The 24,536-nt window shown below is 46.5% G+C and overlaps 1 protein-coding gene across 1 annotated transcript in view; it reads right to left on the reverse strand.

The window, feature by feature from the left end:
- Positions 1-223: 223 nt before the first annotated feature.
- The window catches only part of LOC146782833 (uncharacterized), a 70,621-nt gene continuing 46,308 nt past the window's right edge, over positions 224-24,536 (reverse strand). The window contains exons 4-6 of the mRNA XM_085637522.1: positions 3,551-4,225; positions 3,108-3,467; positions 224-412 (exon numbers count right to left, since the gene is read on the reverse strand). Of these exons, the coding sequence (XP_085493648.1) occupies positions 405-412; positions 3,108-3,467; positions 3,551-4,225 (1,043 nt within the window). The 3' untranslated portion in view covers positions 224-404. The remainder of the gene's footprint in view (positions 413-3,107; positions 3,468-3,550; positions 4,226-24,536) is intronic.

Genomic DNA, 24,536 nt, shown 5'->3' on the forward strand with positions numbered 1-24,536 from the left:
CTAGGAAGAAGTGGAGGTGGATGAGACTTTAGTTTTTGGAAAGTTTCATGATGATTCGTCAAATGGCTCGAACGTTATTAGTAAACCAAAAAATCAGTCACTTATAGAAACATGATCCTAACTCTAATTTCTCAGAGAGGAACACAAGTTTATTGCTTTCTATTTGTTTATATTTGAGACACAAAGAACAAAAGAAAAAAGTATACACTTTTTTATTGTTTCATTTTCCTTATTCTCTCCTTTTACTGTTCTATGTGCCTATGTATTCTAATTTTTTTACCCTCATCCTTATCCCACCATTTAGCTTAATGTCTGTGCCTGTGCCAAATCGTCTCTTTTTGTCTTTCTTCAACCTTTTTTTTCTTCTTGGTCCTCCTTATTCTCTCTTGAAGGGTTCAGGGATTTCAGGATTCTGTGAAGAAAGATCATTTGCTTAGTGTCTGATCTGTCGAATGGTTCCATTCTCAGTATCTGTTTCCCACAAAGTTGACACCGACATGAAGTTCTTAAGGCAATTTCCTCAACCACATAGCAGATTTCACCCCAACCAACATTTCCCAGAGGATCACTTACAAATTACTTTAAGAACAGCCACGAATGTCCTTCTTCTCATCGTGCTCCATCTGAAATCCCATTTCTTGATTCATGCGTCTACTAGGAATCAGTGATCCTCTTGTCCTCCTCAAACTCCTGATCTTCTGTACAACCGAGCAACAATCACCACATGATTGGCACAACCAATACCAATACCTACTTCAACCTCTTTGAAATAAAAATCTTCCACCAACTTGATTCAATAAGCTAACCTTTTTCAAAAACTTTTCTTCACTTTATCTACTTTTTAAACCCACATTTCTTGTAGCCAATCAAGTTGAGAGATGGTCTCGTCCTCAGCACAGCCATCTCCAATGGTGCTGAGGATGAGAACATCTCGACCTTAGCACTCAATGGGTTATTAAAAAAACACCTAGAGCCGTGTTCACAGTGTCAATAAGCTCTTCCTACTAACCTACTTCTTTCATTCCCTGCCTCCTCTTCACCATTATCTTTGTTCTTTTGTTATTCTTGAACTGCTTGAATCCACCAATTTCTCATCAATCATACTTTTCTTCTTCTATGTTCCTCCTTATTCTGTCCCTTCCGTTTCTGCTTATAGAGTATAATCTTGCACAAACATTCCTTCCGTGATCCCTTTGCCCTTCAATAATTTTTCAAATTCTTCCCTCAAACCATTCCCTTCAACAGCAAACCTCTTACCCCACACCACCTCGCATGTCCTAGAATCATCCTTACACACCCTGCCTTAAAAGTAACATCTAAAATCTATCTTCTCTTCCAAATCATCCTCTTTATTATTGATTGCCCATCAATAATTTTTCAACTTCTTCCCTCAAACCATTCCCTTCAACAGCAAACCTCTTACCCCACACCACCTCATATGTCCTAGAATCATACTTACGCACCCTTCCTTAAAAGTAACATCTACAATCTATCTTCACTTCCAAATCATCCTCTTTATTATTGATTACCCCACATACAACCTATTTATTTACCCACCTGAAACTCCATGAGATGCAGCGACTACTTCAACCAAAATCATCTTGTCAACTTCCACTCCAGTGTTGCCTCCTTCCCTCACTTTCCAGGGTTTCTTGGCGCCATTGTCATCACCTCACTGATATGTCACCTTTAATCTTTTCCTAAACATTGATCCCCCTTCCAGCATTTCCTTTCGCCTGCTAGCAAAAACACCCTTGCTATGCTGCTCTCTTTAGTAATCACATTATTCAAGGTCAGTGCAATCCAGAAATACCCACAAGCGTTCATACTGTTAAACCTGCAACGTACCATAATCCAAAAACATATTACCTCCGACCCTTCTACTCTGAGCAAGAGCTTCTTCACTCAATTCTGTCAATTACCATTTTTCTCTGACCTCTGCCCACTAACACTTAAAACAATCCCAGCAACACTTCCATGCATTAATCAAATGTTGCCAACCTCTGCCCCTTGCCACCTATTGCTGAGTAAACAGGAGTGATTCACTTCTGATGGTTCTGAGATGAAGGATATGATCATCTCGAAGGGTGCACAGTGTCAGGATATGGATCCTGTCTGAAAAATGATAATTACATCATCAGATGAACTCGCTAAATTTCAATCCAATTGAATCAATTCCCTAGAGACAATATGTTGGGTAATATTGAAGGCACCAGAATCCTAGCACCACATGGGACCAGGCAGTAAATGACACTACATGGTCCTTCCAGTCTATCAGTAGAACTTAATACCAGGTCATCATCTGGCTCCATGGATTGACCATCCCTCTTTGAATCCTTGTCTCTTCTCCCTCTCATTTGCTTTCTAAAACCTCTGACCACTGTGTAGACAAGTCATGATGTTTTGGTTCACCTCTGCTGCTCAGGAGAAGGATACACGATAGGACTCTGAATATGGAGAAAAGAATAGTATTCTCGCCCCTACACTGTTCGCGACAGCAAATGGATCGGTTCTCCTCAGTCCTTTTCCCAGGTTATCATAAGTGTAATATAATAAATACCAATTCAATTCCCTTTTCTGCAGCTAATTACCCAACGTTTATTAGAAGAGATAGGACAGGCTTCAATGAGATTTCCATGTTTTAGGATGTCTAATGAAAATATAAAAATCAACTAACTGGGGCACATCCTTCTAACAGCGAGTCCTGGGAGAAGGCATAATCAGAGGTAATGAAAAATCAGAGTAACACAACACTGGTTAATTTAGCTCAAAAGTAATGAGGTACTTATAATAGGGTACCAAAGAAATCTGCACTATCCACACACGCGAGTCTACCTTTGAACACTTCTTTCAGAGATGTTTTTATGTTTGGTCATGCAGGTGACAAACTCAGTTTTTAAGAGGTCTTTTTTTCTAAATAAATGTGGAAAACCCCATAAAGGTAATGCCACTTAAGTTTAGCATTCAAAATGGATCCTATCTCTGGCTGATTTTCCCAGAGTTTACATCAATCAATGTCAATATTATTGTAAACAAACTCCTTTAGGGACACTCAGATTTCACTCCATACTGGGCACATTTGACAATTCAGTTAGAGGGTCTTTTACCTGAGTAGCAGATGGAGGGGAGTTTGGTCCCACAGCACTCGTCAGCCCAGCTAAAATTCTTTCCATGGTCTGCAGACACCATGCCACATTTTTCCCACGAAAGGTTGCTGGGCTCCCCCTCACTCCAGTAACTGAAGTCAAATGATTGGTCATTGACCCAATACCAGTTGCCCTGGAAGCGGTTTCTTCTGAGCCCAAGCCATGCTCCACGGCTCGTGGAGGTGGAGCCTGAAAGCAGCGCCGTGATGGTGGCCTGTACATCTGGAGCCGGGATGCTGGCCAGGTCGATGTGTTCGCTCCTGCAGTGGTTGCGAGCCTCGTTCCATGACTTCAGATCGAGGTTGAGATGAAAGTTTAAGCCTGGAAGAAAAAATCAAGTGAGCAGGAGCATAAGAGACAGCAGGGAGCTGGGAAATTCATGATGGAAGAAGAGAAAGGTTCACCTTTATTGGGCAAGATGGTTCCAGATGCAGGAGTCTGTGAGGCTGCATTGGATGGCACGCTGCTGGAGATTGTACATGCAGAATTTTCTGCCAGAGATTGAGAACTGTCCCTTTTCGGGGTCATTGATGTTGGGATGAGCGATCCTCTCTGGTTCGGGGGGTAGGATGCAGGGTCAGTGCGGCCTGTTGGGGGAGAGAAGATTCGATAAGGCAAATTTGCTGCTGTAGAAGAGGCTTCAGTTTTGGGGGATGTTGGGCTGACTTGGGTGGAGGATCCTTGGCGAGGGAAAGAAGCCTCTGTTGTGACCCTGGATGCTGGGGAAGAGGCACTAATATTTTGGGGAATGTTCAGATTATTTTCCATTTGCTGTGCAGTGGAGAGTTGCGTCTCTATGGTTCCTGGTGATGCAGAGGACATATTGTTTGTTACCCTCATGGCAGAAGAGGGATCCTGGTTGAAGATCACCAAAGAGGATGAAGAGACGGCATCTATGATCCCTACAGAAGAGAAAGTAGCAATGTCCTTGACCCCCGACATAGCAGCGGAGAGTCTTTTGGGGATCCTTGCAAAGGGCTCTGGGTCAATGTAACCGACCCCGTTAAGGAGCACAGATACATCTTCTGCCTCTGTGGAAGCAGGGGAAGTCCACGGCACAGTGGTGGTTGCCCTCAGTCCTGTGTGGGAAAACAGAACAGGACTAGCATCAGTCAGATTCCTGCTGCACCTTCATGACTGTCAGAGTAGGAGACCCCACCACCCTCCTTGAACTGGGAACTCTCGGCACATGGACAAAGACGCCCACACTCATGTATCCCACCTGTGATGTCTTTGTTTCGGAGCGCGGCCCACCATATGCTGCGGACACTAGCAGAAAGCCAACCCTATGTTCCCTTATGAGAAAAGTGTTCCTCAGGGCTGGACTATGTAGAGAATGTTTGTGCAAATACACTTATGTGTAGGGGCAGGAAGAATTGCTTAATGTTTTCCTGCATGAAATCTTTGAAATTATGCATAATTGCGCATAAAGTGCAAAATGCAGTATGCTAAACCAAAAAAAAAACACAGTCCCCTGAGATACCAGCAGGAGTCTAATTCAAACCAAAAATATATATCTTGGGGAGAGATTTTCTGTAAGAGCTATTTTCCTGTGGGCGAAAAATATCAAAAATTGCATAATGAGAAATTACAAGAAATTTCACGTAATGAATTTGTGAACTTGATGTCAAGACTGAAGGCTTTGGTTATGTGCAGCTTGCTTTACTCCTTTTCCCCACAGCAGTACAGTACCTAAACAACAGTACAACAAGCAAAATGCCTCTTTTAATTCTGCTTCCTGATTAAATAAGTTTCTCTTTCTATGCTTCTTGTTAACTTGGTGGACGTGTGTCTAGGAGTAGAGGAATCTCAGTGAAATTATATGGAATATGACGTATGGTTGGGCATAAATAAGAGGGACATTGCATGCATGAGGATCATTGGGTAACTCGTGTTGGTTTTGCATGTGTTTGTTTTGAAACTGTTTTGTCAAAACGGGATATTTTGTCATTGCCTATAGCTTGATGGGTGTTTAGCAGCAGCATGTTTGTATTTAGTTTGGAGTGCTGTTGGTTGTTTATTGTTGGCAGGGGAGCACGAGGTCTTTTGGATTTTCCAATACCTGGACCTGAGCGCACTGCCATGACATATCAGCACCCAGTTCACTCAGACTCATCCTGGTAAATGCAGTGCATGGTAACACTCACTTCCATTAAACAATCTTTTGTTTCCACCATGGTGGGTGCTGCTAGTGCGGAGCATCTCTAGACATAAGCTCATGTTTCAGGATAGATATCCTTCAGCAGTAGAGAGTAACACATGCAGTCAGAGGTGCTGGAAATTCTCCACAACAGTCTTATCAGGCCACAGCACCCCTCTTTCAGCACAGGTGTAGCACACCGAGCTCATCAGCTCAACCAGCTCAAGGGAGCCTTGTCAAACACAAACACGGCAGGAGCATCCTGCCTTGACATCCTAGCACCAAGTTGACTCAGATGCATTCTGGTAAATGCAGTGCATGGTGGTAACACTTCCCTCCATCTGCGTTGTTGGGTTGAGTTGTTGGGATGACTAGCTCTCTGATGTATCTGCGCTCCTCCGAGAGGGGTACTAAACCTGGGAAGACTGAGTAGCATTGCCAGCACCCTCCAAACTTCACTTCTTATTTCCTACTGAAGAAGAGCAACAATCCTGAAACACGTGTCTAGAGATACACAGAACTGCCTGCACCAAGAATGGTGAATACTAAAGACTTTCAACTTTATTTATTTCTTGTGACTTGTATAGCGCACTATAACCCAGGGGTCTCTAAGCGCTTTGTTAGGATCAGCTATACAATAAAAAGATGCATCAGATTAAAATTTAGCGGCCACCCCACGCTTGCTGGAAAAGCACAGTTTTTAATTGCTTGCGGAAGGGCATTAGTTTCTTTTCATTGCGGAGTTTCAGCGGTAGTTTATTCCACATAGCTGGCAAAGTATGTGAGAAAGCACGCCCACCCACAGTGGTCAGTCTACAGCGTGGCTGAACCAGACATATGGAATCAGCAGATCTAAGCACCCTCCCTGGTTTGTAAAGGGACAGGCGAGATTTCAGATAGGTGGGTGCTCTGCCATGAAGCGCTTTGTGTACAATTTAGAGCCCCTTAAACATTAGCCTCTGCCTAACTGGCAGCCAATGGAGTTCCCACAGGAGGGGGGATGCCTGGGTACTCCTTGGTTTCTTGAAAATGAGCCTGGCAGCATCATTCATGACCGTCTGCATTCTGTTTAAGAGGCCCTGTGGGAGTCCTATATACAATGAATTGCCATAGTCCAGCCTAGCCAAAATCATTGCAGAAACCGCGCTCCTTAGGGTGGAAAAAGAGAGCAGCGGGGAAACTTTCCTGAGTTGGCGAAGGAGGCCGACACAGCAGCCCACCACAGCTGTGACTTGCTTTTTCATGGACAGCTTGCTGTCCACCTGGATGCCCAGGCTCTTAACCACCTCAGCCGGTTCTGGAGGCGTGCCCAACTCCCCAGGCCAGAAACGGTCACACCAAGGGTTGCCAGCGATGGTAATCGGCAACACCTCGGTTTTGTCCGGGTTGATTTTTAGGGAGTTGCCGGACATCCAGTTAGCTGTACTTCTCAAAATATTTTGCAGTCTGGTAAAGGCATTCTGGCTATCCTCCAGCTGGATAATGATCTGGGTGTCGTCTGCGTAGTTATATACCTGACAGTCCATTTGATTAAGCATTCGAATCAAAGGCTGTAGGTATATGTTGAACAATAGGGGGGACAGAGCAGACCCTTGTGGGACTCCGCAAGTGATCGAGGTTGCGGTAGAGAGCATGTCACCTAATTGCACTTTCTGCGTCCTCCCTTGAAGGAAGGATGTGAACCATGCCAGTGCTATGCCCTGAGTGCCGAAGTCCCTCATCCGCGACAGTAGTTGTGCATGACACACGGTATCAAATGCCGCGGAGAGGTCCAACAGCACCAGGGCCCCCGGGATTTTCTTGTCTGCTCTGTTCCTAAGTTCGTCTACGATTGACAACATAACCAACTCCGTGCTGTGATTCGCACGGAAGCCTGCTTGATTCGGCTCTAGCAGCGTGTTGCTTTCCAGATGTTCTGAAAGGGTGATAAGGACATGCTGCTCCAGGACCTTCGCCAAGAATGGTAACTGGGAAATTGGTCTGAAGTTCTTCAGACATTTTGCGTCTGCCCCCGGTTTTTTTAGCAAGGGAATCAGACGGGCTTCCTTGAAGGCAGATGGCACTTGACCAGTTTGTAGAGAGAGGTTCAGGAGACTCAGCACGTCATCCTCAATGACCGGGAGTGCGAGTTTGAAGACTTCCGGTGGGCATGGATCCGCCCTAGAGCCGGACTTGACCCGTCCCGTGAGGGAGACTAAACTCTCCTTTGTAATCAAGGGTAGATTAGAGAGCGGGATTATAATTGGCAGTCTGGCTGGGATATCCACCGGTGGACAGTCAATTTGCGAGGTTGCCGTAATTTCAGTGACCAAATCAATGACTTTGTTGGTGAAGAAATCTTGGAACTTCTGACAGTCCTCCTGACTAAAGTCCGGGGGCTGTTCCTTGTTCTTCCTGAGCTCCGTGAGGACTCGGAAGACTTCTTTCTGAGGGTTCGTGGCTGTAGAAATCCTCTCCTCGTAGAACTCGGACTTCCTGGCTATAATCGCTTGCTTATAACCAGCGAGAGCCCGTAGATAGTTACTACGAGAGTCAGGACTGTAGTTTTTCCGCCAGGTTCTTTCCAGTTTGCGTAGCCCACGTTTCTGAGCTCTGAGTAAGTCATTATACCACGGGGCCCCTCGTTTCCTATCCGTACGGTTCACCCTACAGATTGGTGCAACTTTGTCTGTGGCATTCTGAAGTTTGTCCATGAGTGCCCCACAGAGGGCCTCTGGGTTGAGGGGGCAATTGTTGGCAAGGGGGTTGGTGCGAAGTAAATTTATCATTTTATCCCCATCAAACTTATTCCACTTCCTAACTGCCTTCCATCCTCCTTTGGTTATTGTTTTCAGTCTGTCCGCCAAAACCTTGCCTCTCACCAAGTGGTGGTCAGACCATACGCATGGCAGAGCCGCAGCCATGTCCTGGACAGGAACTGTCGTCCACACCAAGTCTAGGGTGTGTCCCTTAGCATGTGTTGGGCCTCTTACTTGTTGAGCCAGATCTAATGAGGTTAACGCCTCATCGATCTGTAACGCCTGACCATCTTTTGGGACCTTCTCCCAATGGTAGTTAAAATCCCCCATTATCATTACCTTGTCATATCTTGAGCGAATGTCCTGGGCCAGTCTTATGAACAAGTCAGGGAAATCAGGCGAGGTCCACGGAGGGCGATAGACTAACAGAATCAGCAGACAATCCGTCCCTGATTGCAACTTAACGCCCATCACTTCCGCGCCTGCCAAATTTTCCGTCAAGACCCTTTCAACCAATAGGCGTGAGTTGTACAGGAGAGCAACACCTCCCCCCCTCTTGGCTCCAGATCTATTGTAGAAAAGTGCCGAAAAGTCGGATGGTAGGGAGGCGACGAGATCCGGCATAGAGGAATCCTCTAACCATGTCTCGGTGAGTCCCAGGAGATCTAGTTCTCCTTCTTCAAGAAGGGTAAACACCTCTAAATTATGTCGTTGCAGGGAGCGTGTGTTAAGGAGGCCAAAGCGTAAGCCGCGGGCCTGACTCATAACCTTACGACCCGGCTGGGGAGTGGGGGCGGACAAGATTCTCTCACGCACAAGAATGTCAACACAATCTGGGCTAATATCAAAATTGCAGGTGTTCAAAGACTCCAACTCACCTCTGGTGTATACCAAGCGAGAACCAGGGGTCGTGGCCCCGGGTCCCGTCTGGTCCCTGATGGGCACAGATGGGCTTGCCTCTGGCGAGCCTCCGGCGCGCCCACGCTGCGCGCATACGCTGCGCGCCTGCATGGTGGCAGGGTTAAGTAGCCTCGAGCGTGCAAGGTGGCCAGGCAGCAACTAGGCTGTCAACCACAATGGCGTCCCAAACGGAGTGTTCTTATGCTTTGCGGTGGAGAGGTGTGGTGCAGCGGCCAGGGCAGCTGACTTCGGAGCACAGGGCTCACGGTTTGATATCTGGCTCTGGCGGCAGCTCAGCACCATGTGACTCTGGGTAATAGGTCACTTAATTTCCACGACGGCCCCTAGCGCCTTGAGACCTGTAGTTTGCGATTTACAAATCCCGGATTTACGATTTTTTTATTTACAACAATGCATCTGGACTAATTGTGTGCTGGTACTCTAGGCAGTGTGCTTGCTCCTTTTCTGATTGGCCCTTTTAAATTTGCCATATCTGTGAAGAGTGGTACTTACATTTGTTCATAGCGTGAGCCACCACATGCACACACAGAGAGCCGGTCTGGGGATCATTGGAATAGCTCGAGTCATGCGACTGAACAGAGTAATTTGAGCCATATTACTATAGTTATATAGGATTCTTCTGACACAGTCATGTGTATTTGAAATTCATGTATATAGAAATAGGACTTGAGTCCTTCAGTAAGCAGCCATTTTAAGTCGGAATATTTATAGAAATTATGTAAGGAGGCCATTTTATAATGGGAATTACTGGTTGACGTTTGCCTGAGAGTGATGATAGTTAGCTTTGGCCTTTCTTGCCTTACGACAGGGTCTGGCGCTAGTTTCGGAGGATTGACACTATGCCCCCCACAAGTGGTATCACCAGAGAAGAATTCAGGAACATGATTGCCTCTGACATTGGGATGGTCGCATCCAAGGGTGAGGGTAGCTTTCATGTCCAAACCGTTTAAGAGGAAAATATCTAAATGTAAAGTTCCTTTTGAACAGCCAGAGGAAGGGCATTGCTTTTTTTTATGTGACTCTGTAGAGGAAGATGCTAAAAAGAAAGGCAGTAAGAGAAGTAAGTTGAGTTAATCAAGGAAAACCTTGTAGTGTAGGCTTTGTCTGGGAAATATAATATATTGTGAAAAATGCAGAAATAGTTTTCTGCAAAAAAAGTCAATAAAAGGTAAAAAATCTGCCCACAAGGCAAAGAAGGGGGACTCTTTGGGTCACCTTATGGGAGAGATGCTATCAAATAAGAGGACATTTAACCTATCTGGGTCTATTAAGGATTACTTCAGGACATTTTAAAGCTTTAACATACAAACAATCAGTATGATGACCTCTTTGGGGAAACAGCTATTTTTGATGAGAATAAAGATGCGATTTTGGACCTCCAGATGTTCGAGCCTGAGGTATCGATCACCCGAGATCTAGAAAAGTGCGGCATACGGACCCCATATCAAAATATATGCATTCTAAAATGTGAAAGCCTCTGAAGCCAGAGGAGATAACTGTTTTAAGATTAGAATGCTCTAGTCCAGTATTACCTGCAAAGGTATGTGTTTCCTCTGAATTAGATCCAAAAATGGTAAGGTTCACAATGAAGCTAGGCAAAGACCCAAAGAAAGGTCTGGAAAAGTCTTTCTGAATTTGCCAAGATAAGTTATTGGATGTCATAAGTCCTGCAGCAAGAATATTTGATATGACAGAGAAAGTGGTAGTGAAGGGTGTTAATGTAGATCGATACTGCTTTTAGACGTTGGATTCCGCCATCTGTCTGTCTGTTAGGCAATGCAAATGCTGCAAATTTGGCAGAAAGTGGAAAACCTGTTCTTAAGAGAACAGATGCAAAATTGGTAGATATATGATTTTCCCAGAGAAGGGCCTCAAAGCCCTAAGTCTGATTGGAGATAACTTTCTCAATGAGTTGGGAAGGTACAGTCTGCCATGAAGAGAGGGTTCAGAGGTGCTCATTTTGGGAGCACAGGGTTAAGGCAAGTCAGCTTTCTCAGTCAGGCCCAGTTCAGACCTCAGTATTAACAAGGACACTCGTCTTTCAGAGGCAGGGTACTTCTGGAAGTTTCCAGGCCTCAACAAGTTTTTATCCACAAAGATGAAGAGGTGGTAGAGCAGGAGGAAACCGTGGTAGAGAACAAATCACACATATTTCTGGTGAGTGGGATTTTCCTTTTCATTTGTTCCTATCCAAATGTAGGAGGCAGATAAAGTTATTTGTGCAAAAGTAGCAGAGGATCACACAAGATCCATGGGTTGTTGTCACAGTCAGTATTCAGAATACATCTTATGCAGGAACCAGTTCAGTTTTGTGTGCCATCCAAATTCATTTTTTTTGTTTCCGGAGAAAGGTTTGGTAGAGAAGTACATTTGAAGGAGCAATAGAGGCAGTTGGAAGAGACTGGGGTTTTTTCATAAATGACACTTTTTAGTGAAGAAGCAAAAAAAGACCTCAGAATCCAGGAATCAGACCAGTCAGATTTAGGAGAACTGAATTAGTGGGTAGTGTACAGTCATTTCGAGATGGGAGGGATGTCCTCAGGCACAGAGACTGGAATGTTCATTTAGATCTCAAAGAAGCCTGCTTTACACTTCCTATTCACATAGATCATCCCAGATATACAGCGTTCAGTTAGGAGAACACATGGTGATAAATTACTTCTAGATTTTCATCTGCACCGTGGTGCTTCACAAAATTGTTGAGACTTGTGGTAGCCAATTAAAGCCAACATCGACTACATTTAAATATTTATTTAGGCATCATTTTAAATATCGGACAGGATCAAAAGATGATGGCGGAGCATTTGGAAATGACGACAACTTTGTTGGAAATTCTTGGTTACAATGTAAACAATGAAAAGCCCATTTTAGAACCAGTTGAGTTTTTGAGATGTGCAATAGATTTATAACGATCCCAGTTAAGTCTTCCATCAGATCAGATAAGGCAGGTCAGGAGAGAAGTGCAGAAATCCTTTCCCCAGTCAGATTTAGCTTGGGTCATAGAGTTGTTCTCATCAACCATCTAAGTTATTTTTCCTAGTCCCCTTCATTATTGTTCTCTACAAAGACTGAAGGGAGAATATCTTCAGAAAGGCTGGTGGTATCATCATGGTAACATCATCAGGTAAAGTTGAATCTGGAAGTTCGAGATGAGATCTCCTGGTGGTTGAGAAATATGGAAGCCTGGAATGTCAAGGCAAGCTTTGGAGACAAGTTGGAGATGAACATAGAGTAAGATGCCAACCACACAGGTTGGGGAGCGAGGACCGGTCAGCACTCAACAGGTGGAAAATGGCCAATAGGGGTTATGTGTCAACTGTTTAAAACTGTTGGCAGGCTGTTTTGTATTGAAGAATCTGGTGAGAGGAAGGAAGAGACAATTCTCTTGAAATAGACAGTGTATCAGCAGTCCGATTCAAGCATTTGGGTGGTTTAAGGTCAAAGAAATTGACAGAGTTAGTAATTGAATTCTGGTATTATTTGGAGCATTAGATTTCTGTCAGAGTGGAGCATGTTCCAAAAAGTTTGAACTTAAGGTTGGATTGGAACTCTAGGATTTTGACATATTCTAGCACATGTATGTTGAATAGGAACGATTTTTTGACTTTGCAAAAACTTTGGGGCCCAATAGAGGTGAAGCTATTTGCTTCAAGCCTCTCGAGACAACTTCAGAGATATTGCAGTGGAGACCAGATCTGGAGGCAAAAGCAATACGTTTTTGCAGGTTCGGCCAAAAACTGGGGCATATGCTTTCCCCCTTTTTCAATGATTCCAAGAGTTTTATTGGAGACGGAGAGACCAAGTACATCTGGTTTTGATTACTCCATGGTGGACAGTTTGGCCCATTTCCCAACAGCAATCTGTTTAAGTGTGCAGCCAGATACACACTAAAAGATAACCTGTGCTCACCCTCTGGTAGCTTGGCACAAAGCAGTAAGGCTTATCTAAAGAGGCAATGTGTAAAGTATTAGTGCAGCACACACAGTAACTCAATGAAAACACCACAAACATCCTCCACACAGGGTTAGGAATATAGACAATGTGATGACTAAAAGCAGACCAAAACGACAAAAATCCAATAAGTAGAACCGGAGTTATGAATTTATAAAGAATAAATGAAAATATAGTGCTTAGAGTTTTAAAGCACCAACCTGAGATATCTGGTCGCTCTTGACTGGAGGAAATTCAAATTTCAGGCCGACCACGATGCAGCGCAAGTCAGATACAGGGCACAGCCTTGGCCTGCTGGAAAAGTATCTTAGATGGAGAATGTGTCGACGTCAAAGAACCGATGCGAGGAGCAGAGGAGGCGATACATCATCGTCAATCCCTTGGATGTAGGCAAAGCGTCGGTACCGATCCATGCTGTCGGCAAACCACTTTGCAATGTGTTGTCATCAAGCCACGCAGTCAGTTGCCATTGGGCTGCACAGTCCGTCAAAGTGATGTCCGTGATGCAGCACTGCATCAGCATTTAAGGAGATTTGTTGCTTTCAATCGCGCAAAGCTGACGATGTGTGGATTCTGCTGGGTCAGCACAGAAAAATCACTTCCATGGGCCCGGGACTGGATTGGCAGCACCTGGCAAGGCACTACTCACAGATGTCAGAGTCCAGGTGCTGTTTGTAGAGTTGCAGGAAGTCTTTGATGTCCTTAAGATTTCAGAACATGGGACAAGTCAGCAAGGCCTTAGAGTCACTCTCTGGGTTCAGGTAAGATGGGGTCAGTCCTTTCCTCATCAAGCCAGAGGGTAGCACCAGCACAGCAGAGTAGAAAATAAGTTGTCCCAGAGGGGCAGTCCAGCAGAGTGGCAGTCCTTGTAATAGCACAGCAGTCATTTTCCTGGTAGAGTTCTTCACAGGTCCAATAGTGTACTGTCGTGGTGGGGTCAGAGACCCAGTACTTAGTTGTTCCTTTGAAAAGGAGGTGACTTCAAAGAAGGGTATTTGAAGTGCATAGAGGTCCATTCTTCCCAGCCCTGGGTACAGACTATAAGTAGGGGTAATCAGCTCTCTGTGTGGTAACAGGTGTGTCAGCTCCCCCTCCCTTCTGGCCCAGGAAGAGCCATCAGAATGCAGATGAGAATTCAGACACACCTAACCTCTCTGTGTTTCTGGCTGTCTAGAGGAAATCCACAAACTGTAGCTGTCAACCACCCCAGACGTGTATCGGAGACAGCCTTTCTGGCTCACAGAGCAGTGAGCCGAGAAATGTCCATTTTCTAAAAGTGGCATTTCTTAATTGGTAATATTAGTAATGTTAGGTCCAACTGTACCAGTAAAGATGAATTAGCATTACAATTCCAAAGACATAAAACATGATGCAGCTACTCCTTTCTAATCCGGCATTTCAGCTTAAAACTAAGTGTACTAAGGAATTCCCAATGTTATCCTATTAGAGGAGTAGGCCTCACAGTAGTGAAAAACAAATTTGGGTGTTTGTCACTATCAGGACATGCAAAATTGAAAGGTACATGTCCTACCCTTTACCTACACAGCACCCTGCCCTATTGGCTTCATAGGGCCTACCTTAGAATGAATGAATGTGTAATAAAAGGGGATTTTAAGGCTTGACACATGGTTTTAAATGCCAAGTCAAAGTAGCAGTGAACTGCACTCAGCCCTGCAGTGGCAGGCCTGAGACAGGTTTGAAAGGCTAATTGTGTGAATGGCACAATCAGTGCCTCAGGCCCACTAGTAGCATTTAATTTACAGGCCCTGGATATATGGTATATCACTTTACAAGGGACTTATAAATAAACTAAATATGCCAATTGTGTGTATAACAATGTTATGTTTAGGGAAGAAGACTTTAGCAATGGTCTGCTCAAAGTCCTATGGCCAACACAAACAATCAGCAAAAAGAGGAGGAAAGCAGGCAAAAGGTTTGGGGAAAGACCGCCCTAAGGATGACGGGCCTAACAGTAATCAATAGGAGTCCACTGTCCCCAACCAGTAAATGTGGGAGGGTGTTTCTCTTCTTTCCCTAAAATCTTACAAAGATCGTTCTCTAATCAGTTAATATACAGTTTGACACCTCTGGCATCCACTATGGGCTGATTTGTGGCATATCCATGGGGAGGAATGGATTTCCATATGAGACTCCTGATCCAATCTTGGCATTAAAATCCCCTCCTACAATTAAATTAAAACATTTAAGAGCACTATGTGACCTTTGCCTAACGATATTTATTACGTCAAACAGAATGTAAATGCTGCCACATTTCTACCTGTGATCGATTGAGTTATAACAGATAATTAAGAAAAAATGGATATTCTCTGTTGGACTTGGCCCTTTTTGCAGGGTTATCCCAGAACGTTTGGCCTTCCTCCTGTTTTTTTCTGACCTGTTATTGGTGGTTTATGACTCTGGGCACTATATCACTGCTGATCAGTGCTAAAGTGCATGTGCTCTCTATGGTAAACTTGGTAAGATTGGTCTACACCTGTTTGACATATTTAATTTACCTATCAGTCCCTTGTACAGTGATATCCCATATACCTACGGCCAGTAAATGAAATGCTGCTGGTGGGCTGGCAGCGCTGTTCGCGCCACCCACCGAAGTAGCCTTTCAAACCTGTCTCAGGCCTCCGCGCGTAGTTTACTGCTGCTGTGACGTGGCATATAAAGTGGTTGCCACGTGTCTGCAACTCCCCTTTTAGATATCAGTCACCACTAAGGTAGGCCCTAGCTAGCCCTATGGGCAGAGTGTGATGTAGGTAAAAGGTAGGACATGTACCTTAACTGTGTGGCATGTCCTGGTAGTGACAAACGGCCTTTTTGGTTTCTCACTGCTGTGAGGTTGCCCTCTCGTAGGGATGCATTGGGGATTCCCTGGTATGTGCTTCAGTGGTAATTCCTGACATGAGGGGAGTAGCGTAACCATCAATCAATCAGGGGATTGTAAGCGGGTCTCAAGGCGCTGAGGGGGGGGGAGGGGGTCGCAAATCTGTTTAGCCGGAGAGCCAGGTCTCGAGGGTCTTCCTGAAGGTGTTCAGGGAGGGGGAGCGTCTGATGTCTGCCAGTAGCTCGTTCCAGGTCTTGGCTGCAATGTGAGAGAAGGATCTTCTGCTTGCTCTGGCTCTGTGGATGCACGGGGTTTCGGCCAGTGCGAGTTGGAAGATGGGAGGTTTCTTTTGGGTACGTGGAAGTTGATTCTGTTGTTGAGGTATTTGGGTCCGTCGTTGTGCAGGCATTTGTAGAAGTGAGTGAGGATTTTGAAAGTGACTTCGTAGGTGTTGACCGATGTGCTCGTGTCGGGGGATGCCAAGGACGAGTCTGGCGGCATTGTTCTGTATTGTCTGGAGTTTGCGGAGTAGGGACTAGTTGATGCCGGCGTAGGGTGCGTTTCCTCCATAGTCCAGTCTGCTGGTGATGAGTGCGTGGGTGACTGTCTTCCTTGACTCAGGGGGGATCCACTTGAAGGTCTTGCGGAGGATGCGGAGGGTGTTGAAGCAGCTGGAGGTGACGGCGTTGACCTGTCAGTTCTTGGTGAGTGATGAGTCGAGTACGATGCCAAGGTCTGAGGGGGTAGGTGGGCTTCTGAGGGCGGTCGGCCAACAGATGCTGTCCCATGAAGAAGGGGTGGTACCGCGGGTGAGGACTTCTGTCTTCTCAGCGTTGAGCTTCAGGCAGCTGTTGGTCATCCAGACTGCGACGTCTTGCATTCCTTTCTGGAAATTGAGTTTGGCAGTGGTGAGGCCTTTGGTGAGGGAAAGGATGAGCTGGGTGTCGTCGGCGTAGGATACGATGTTGAGGCCGTGTTGTTGGACGATGGCTGCGAGGGAGGCCATGTAGATGTTATAGAGGGTGTGGCTCAGGGATGAACCCTGTGGGATGCCGCAGGTGATCTTCTTGGGGTCGGAGGGGAACAATGGGAGTCTGATCCTTTGGCTTCTTCCGGTGAGGAATGATCGGATCCAGTCCAGGGCTGTTCCTTGTATGCCTGCGTCCTGTAGTCTAGCGACTAGTGTGTGGTGGGAGACGGTGTCGAAGGCCACTGATAGGTCAAGTAGGATGAGGGCTGCGGAGTGGCATTTGTCCAGGAGGGTGCGGATGTCATCTGCGGCAGCGAGTAGGGCGGTCTCTGTGCTGTGGTTTCTTTGGAATCCGAATTGGGACGGGTCGAGGACTGCGTTCTCTTCAATGAATCGTATCAGTTTCCTGTTGAATGTTTTCTCTGCAACTTTGGTTGTGAAGGGGAGGAGCGAGATGGGCCGATAGTTCTTGAGGTCGGTGGGGTCAGCTGTGGCCTTCTTGAGCAGAGGTATGACTTCTGTGCGCTTCCAGTCTGGGAAGGTGCCCGTTTTGAAGGTGGTGTTGATGGTGCGTTGTAGTTCGGGTGCGATGGCGGCTGTGGTAGATGTGAGGGGGGCAGGGGTCGGTGGGGGCACCCGAGTGGATGCTTTTCATGGTCGAGGTGGTGTCTTTGGCCGTGATCCGTGTCCAGTTAGAGATGGTGGGCTGGCTGGTGTTTCTGGGGGGCGGGGGGCTGTCTGAGGTGCCTGGTGGATGGTCGATGAAGTTGTCGTAGAGGTTTTTGATCTTGAGGTGGAAATAGGTTCCAAGCTTGTTGCAGAGGTCTTGGGATGGGGTGATGTCTGTGGCTTCGCTGCGTGGGGTGGTGAATTCTTGCAATGACACTGAAAAGTTCCTTAGAGTTGGTGGAGTTGGCCAGGATTTTGTTGTGGATAAAGTTCCTCTTGGTGGCTCTGATATGGTTGTGGTAGTCCGTCATGGCATTCTTGTAGGTGGTGTGGTTTTCGGTTGTCTTGGTGTTTCTCCAGTTCTTCTCCAGGCATCTCCAGGTGCACCTGGCTTCTTGGAGAGCGGTGGTGAACCAGGCGGCTTTCCTGGGGCATTGTCTGTTGGGGTTACGTAGCGGGGCAAGCTCATCTGCGCAGTCGGAGATCCAGGTGTGGAGTTCTCTAGATGCATCGTTTGCGTCGGGTGCCCAGGTGTGGTTGTCTTGGGTGACGGTGGAGTTAAGTTGCTCATCGGTAACCTTGCTCCAGTTCCTTCGTGGTGGGTGTGGGGCTGGTTTGGGTGCCTTGGGTTTGTTGATGGCAAAGTGTACACAGTGGTGGTTGGTCCATGGCGGCTGCGTTGTGTGGCTGAATTGGACGCTGTTTCCTGCTGCGAAGATGGGGTTGAGGGTGTGTCCTGTTCTGTGAGTTGGTGTGTTGACGAGTTGTTGAAGTCCGATGCTGGCGAGGTTGTCACAAAGGATAGTGGAGTTGGGGTCGCTGGGGTTGTCGAGGTGGAAGTTCAGGCCTCCAATGAGTATGTAGTTTGTTGAAGTGATGGCGTGGGGTGCGATGAAGTCGGTGATGGTGGTGGCGAAGGGTGTTCGGGGGCCAGGGGGTCTGTAGACGAGGGTTCCTCGGAGTGTGGCTTTGGGGGTGGTCTGGATCTGGAAGTGCAGGTGTAAGGTGGAGGGGAAGGTTTCGCTGGATGTTGTGAGGTGGAGGGTGCTCTTGTGGGCGATGGCGAGGCCCCCTCCTGGGTGGTTGGGGCGGTATTTCCTCTGGATCTTGTATCCATCTGGGATGGCGGTGCTGATGTCTGGGGCGGACGATGCTTTGATCCAGGTCTCTGTGAAGAAGGTGATGTCGGGTGAGAGAGAGTCGAGTAGGTTCCAAATTTCCATGGCGTGTTTGTGCACGGAGCGTATGTTGAGGAGGATGCATTTTAGGGTGTTGCCAGTTCTGGCGTCGGCGGTGTTAGAGGCCGGGGTGGTGGTGAGGGTCTGGCGGCAGTGGAGGCAGGGGGACTGGCCGTGGGTCGTGTTCAGAGAGGCCTGTTGGCATTCTCTAATTCTTCCAGGGTTGAATGCGAGGAGGGTGGTGGTGTCGTAGCGATGGGTAGTGGGAGGTCCAGGGTTCCTGGTGCTGGCCGCAGTCGGGTTGCGGACGGGCGCAGTTGGGCTTGCCTTTGTGTGGTATGTTTGGAATAGTGGTATGTTTGGAATAGTAGTGATAAATCCTGCTGATTGGTAAAAGCAGATATATTATTGCTATTTTAGAAATTCCACTTTTAGAAGTGGGCATTTCTGTGTGCTTATGTGTCTTTGTGTCTGCCTGGATGTGTATTGACCATCTGGTTCTTACTGACAGGGGAGAGGGGATGTGTATTCACTCCAGCCAGTCCCTGGGGTGGTGAGGTGTGCCTGCCTGGGTGACTCAGTGGTAGGCTGAATAGGCTTGGTCTGCATTTGGAGTGGTGGGAGGAGTTGCACCTGCACCTGACTAGGGCTGTGCCTGCCTTCTACAATCCCTGTGGTGTGTCTGGGGCCAAGGCTTACACTGAGAATGGGTGGTGTTTTGCACTTGTAAATGTATTTTAAAGTACCCCCAGAACTGGTTTGGACTGGGCTCAGAGCCCTGTGCCAGGGGAGAATAAAGACGTTGTGACTAGAAGTACTGGGGCTGTGAACCCATGTTTTTGGCTTGAACTGGAAGAGGAAGCAACTGCAGGGAGTACCATGTGCAAGGGGGAACCGCTGTGTGACTCAGTGACTGCCATCTGCTAAGGGGCCATGCGTGCTACCCTGTTCTCTGTCCCTCTGCTAGAGGAGCCGTAGTCCTGCCTACACTTCATGGTGAAGTACCTTGTTTGCCCGATTACTGATGTGGAGCGCTGTCCACAGTTGGAAGGACGCTTCTTCCTTTGTTTTCTTCGGCGCTTTATTTTCTACCAAAGTGCACGTGGTGAGCGCTTTCAACTTTAATGTCTGAACCCAAGATGTGGAAATCAGGCAGAGGCTAAGCCTGGTTGTGGGTGGGGCTGCGTTCCAAAAGAAAGCTGGAGACAACGGGCCAACTGAGTTTTTGCTCCGCGTCCAGCCCCTTTTTCTTATAAGTGGAGCAGCTGCATCGCATGGTCGCGGGCCACCGCCGGCCCAGGAGTCCGGGTGGAATGCCCTGACCTGCCGGAGACTTTTTGAAAAAAAGAATCAAACTCGATGAATACTTTGCTCCGTGTCAGCCGCAGCCGCACAGCGGAGGCCAGGGTGGAATTCTCACCCCTCACAGCATATTCCTGGCAGCATGGGCCACGCGGGGGAGATCGAGGTAATTCCCTCCCTCGTTTTGGGAGAGGGTGGACACCCTTCCCCTGCGCGGTTGACCCTGCCCCAGAGAGCAGTTACCGCTCAGTGACCAGATGGAAGAGAAGACTCTGTGGTGGTCCCGGTGCAGCTGAGCCTGTTCGCAGCACTGGGGGCATTCTTCAGTGAAGGAGATAGGGTGAGGTGCACCCCGCCCCCTTGCTTGTGGCGCTGGGCACCAGGGACATTCTTTAGCACCCGCAAGGGAGGTACGTGGTTGCCCTCCCCGCCTACCGGCTGCCTTTGTGCTCTAGGGTTGGGAACATGTAGTGTACCCCTTGGGGGGCTTAAAGGGGAAACCTCGATGGAGGCTCCCACTCCTCACTAAGGGAGGAGTAGTACTGGTGATCCCCGGGTGGTAAGGAATCCCCCAGCATTACTGCATTTTTAGGTCGAGCATTCGAGCCCTCTTGTATATACTTTAGTATATACTTATTATATACTTATATGTGTATGTACTTAGTGGGCTCTGGAAATCAGCCCTAGGACTTGTCTGCTTCCGCTTAGGGACTTTTTTTCTGTTCAACTGCCTCTAATTTAACTGTCTTGATAGAAAAAAAACAGCAGAGGTCAGTAAAACACCGGAATGGCTTTCTGCTGAGGGACTTTATTTTTTATTTTATTTTTCTGGCAACTGCCTCTATTTAACATTCTTGATAAAAAACGACCAGCATAGGTCAGTAAAATACCAGAATCACTTTAGCATTCTATAGATCCCAGTCCATAGAAATTGTCTTCCACAAGCACCCGTAGACAATATTTTTATCAAACTTGTATTTTCAGTGATATGACCACCGAAGGCCCTGATTTTATAATAAAAACAGAGCTTTGGACTATACCATTTCCCGCTGAAAGGCAATATTTCTCTCCATGTGTTCCCAAACCTGGCATGTCACGCAGTTTGGTGCTTACTTTCCCTCTATGTTAAAGAACAGTAGATGTTTCAACACCCAGGGTAATGTGCTACATAGCTAAATACATATAAGGTGTCCCAAAGGTGAGACCGATTGCATTGCAAATGCTTGTTTTAATGGTGTAGGAGGGCAGGTTGCCCAAGAGCCTATGAACGGGGGTACGTGTTTAGTACTGGTTACTGGTGGTAATGCCCGATATAGGCATGATATTACTGGAATGTGGGCAACTTGCAAGGGTGTACTATAAGGCACTGTTGATTATGTCCATGCATAATGGTTCTATGCTGTTTTGATATCATGTGCGCCCCATGAGCATTTTGTCCAGTGTGAAGTGATGTTTATGACAGTGGCCCGATTGGCCTAGTGATTTATGCAATCCCTGGGAAGTCATGACGAGTGCCTGGTGGCACAGTGTAATGTATGTGATGGTGATCTAATGTGCTTTTATTGATAATACAAAGGCTATTTTTATATAACCTTGTGTGGAGTTTCTTTTGTGGTGTGCCTAGTGTGTTGTTGCTGTGTGGGTGTGTTGCGCAAATGCTTTACACATTGGCTCTGGGATAGCCTGACTGCTCTGCCAAGCTACCAAAGGGGTGAGCAGGGGTTATCTTCAGTGTGTAACTCCCTTGCCCTGACTAGAGAGGTGGGTTCTGCCTGGCTAAGGTGCATACCCTAGCCAACCTGAATCCCCATTTCTAAAATTCTCCCAATAGGCAATGTATACAATATGGATACCTGGATGTTGGAATAGGACTGGGAAAACCCTGGTCAACGAAAACAAGCACACTAAAATAGTCAACTCTCCCCTCGGCCTGCCCATGGCTGAAGCTATAAAAACCATCCCACATTATTTATTTTGTTTCCCAAGTTTCATGGAGCATGAGAATATCATCCTTCTTGACATATTCAAGCCAATCGGCATTAACACTTTTTGAAGTGATGCCCGCAATATTCCAATACATATTCTTAAAAGGCTGCATAACACGCACAAACAGGGCTCGATGGGCATTGCTGGGCAACAATGAAAGTTCCTACTGCCTCATAGTCTCTACTCTTGAATACCGCGATGTGCTCAGTTTGTCAGTCTGTTTCATCTAAGGATACTGCTGAAATGTGATGCCCGGTCAGTATTAAGTCATGGGATTGTGACCTTAAGGCTCTTACACAATCCTGCTGCTGTGGGCTTATCGCATGTGCTAAGCGTTTATAAATATATCCAGGAGGCAGGGGTCAGATCAGCCTACCCTTTGGATACATCGAGCCAGGGCGGGATATCTAAAATTAATTACCACACAGCCCCTGCTAAAGCTCTTTCTCACAGGGGCTATCCCCCTCACCCTTCTTTCATACAAAAGTCTAATAAAATCAGCTACGTTAAAATTTGCATTCACAGTAAGCCAGTGACACACCTTGCTTTTTAGCTGTGCTGTAGTCGCTGTAGCACTGGCACGTTAGCCAGAACAACAACATATGGGCAAGTTTCCAGTTGAAGATTAATGACCATGTTACTGCCCCCTTTGGATGGACCATCGAATGGTCCTGTTGATCAGGCCTTGATCTGGGTTAAACTGAATGGGCTGACTGATGCCACATAGTATTTCCAGTGTCTTAGCGTTTAACCCCCTTCCGATAGAGATAGCGTAGCAGATCTTGAATTTTTTCTAGCTGGAAAAGGCAAGGCTGGCCCAGGGTTAGATTCAACTGGTGGTGAAATTATTTGATGCGCGCCAGAACATAGCATTAAGTTAACCCTAAAACGGGCCTCAACCAGTTTTCCAATTTCTTTTTCCAAGGTTTCAAGGTGCTCAATCAACTTATTTTTGCTAGATCTATCATGGCCTTTAATTTTTCAAAAACTCCACTCCGCTTGAGTTTTGCCACTTTGCACTCCACTTGGAACACATAGTTCGGCAAAAACTCCACCAACCACTGAAGTTTACCGGCATGCGCCACTCGCCCCTAGACTTCATTCCCCAACAAGGAGTAGTGCACTGGGAGGTGTGTTTGCAGAGTGGTTGAGAAAGAGGGCAGGGCCTCTGACAAGGTCTCAGTAATCCCATTATGTGGGACTTAATGGTGGTACCAATATGGGTTATTGGCCCCCAACGACCATCAGCAGACAAGGGGACTTCATCCCCCAACCTGTAGTGCACCGGGAGTCCTGTTTGCAGAGTGGTTGAGAAAGAGGGCGAGGCCTCCGACGAGGTCTCAGACTCCCGCAATGAGTAGTGCTCCAGGAGGCCTGTTTTCAGAGTGGTTGAGAAAAGGGGCAGGGCCTCTGAACGAGGTCTTAGCAATCCCACTATGTGTGACTTACTGGTGGTAACAATAGGGGTTCTTGGCCCCCAATGACCCTCAGCAGCCAAGGTGACTTCATGCCCCCAACAAGAAGTGCGCCAGGAGGCCTGTTTGTAGAGTGGTTGAGGAAGGGGGTAAGCCTCCAACGAGATCTCAGCAATCCCACTGTGTGGGACTTACAGGTGGTAAGAATTGGGTTCTTGGCCCCCAACGACCCTCAGCAGCCAAGGTGACTTCATTAGGGGTGGCCAAGCAATACTCCATCCGCTGGCAGACCGTTTTGTTTCTGTTTTGCAGCAAGGAATTCTGGGCGGTGTGGTCCTGCCCTCCAACAACCAGCAGGAACACCGGAGGATGTCACCGAAGATTTTCTGGAGGCACATCAGGACCACTAGCAAACAGAATGGATACTGCGCTAGGCCGGGCTCTCTGTTGTTTTCTACAAACAAACTCTAATCCCAGTCCCTCATTGCACTGAGTGAGCCTTGAGAGTTCCAAATTGAACAAGCATTTGCAATGCAATAGGTCTCACATTTGCGGGAGTTTAAGCTATTGGCATTGTAAATGACAATGCCTTTTATTTATCTGTTTTGATAATTAACACATAAATAAAAGGCATCATTTACAATGCCAATAGCTGAAACGCTTGTAATTGAGAGACCTAATTAATTTCAAAGAAGCGGCCGCCATTGTCCTGGGCTGCTTGGAAAGTGAAAGCACGCACAGCGCGCTGAATATAGCAGGAAAGCATGTCCTGCCTGCAGTAAGAGAAACTCATTAAAGAAAATAGTGCTTACAGACTAAATAAGACTATTCACATTTCAAAGAAAAAGTATTTCATACACAATAAAAAACGCAATATATACAATTAGGAATTAATTCACTTTTTTATATTGAAAATGTTTATCAGATCATACATTTAAATTATTTTGAAAGATTTTAGGCCAAATGTATCCGAGCAGTTTCTTCAAATTAGGTGAAAAGGGGTGAGTGTTTAATAGAGTACTCGTGATTAGATGAAGATTAAAAGGACGATAGGAATACACAGAATAAATATATACAATAAAAATATTTAAAGTCCTGAGGTCTGGAACCTGTCTGAGAAATTTAGATACATTTTTTATATAATCCGTAGTTTAGAAAATGTTGGCTACAATTCATGTTGTCTAAACATGGATGCTGTTTCAGTACAGGGTAGTACAATAGGAAATGTTGATGTTTCGACCCCAGGTAGAGGTGAAGGCCATTTACTCCTTAGTCTTCATCAGG

Source organism: Triturus cristatus, chromosome 12 (assembly GCF_964204655.1).
Source record: "Triturus cristatus chromosome 12, aTriCri1.1, whole genome shotgun sequence".
NCBI lineage: Eukaryota > Metazoa > Chordata > Amphibia > Caudata > Salamandridae > Triturus > Triturus cristatus.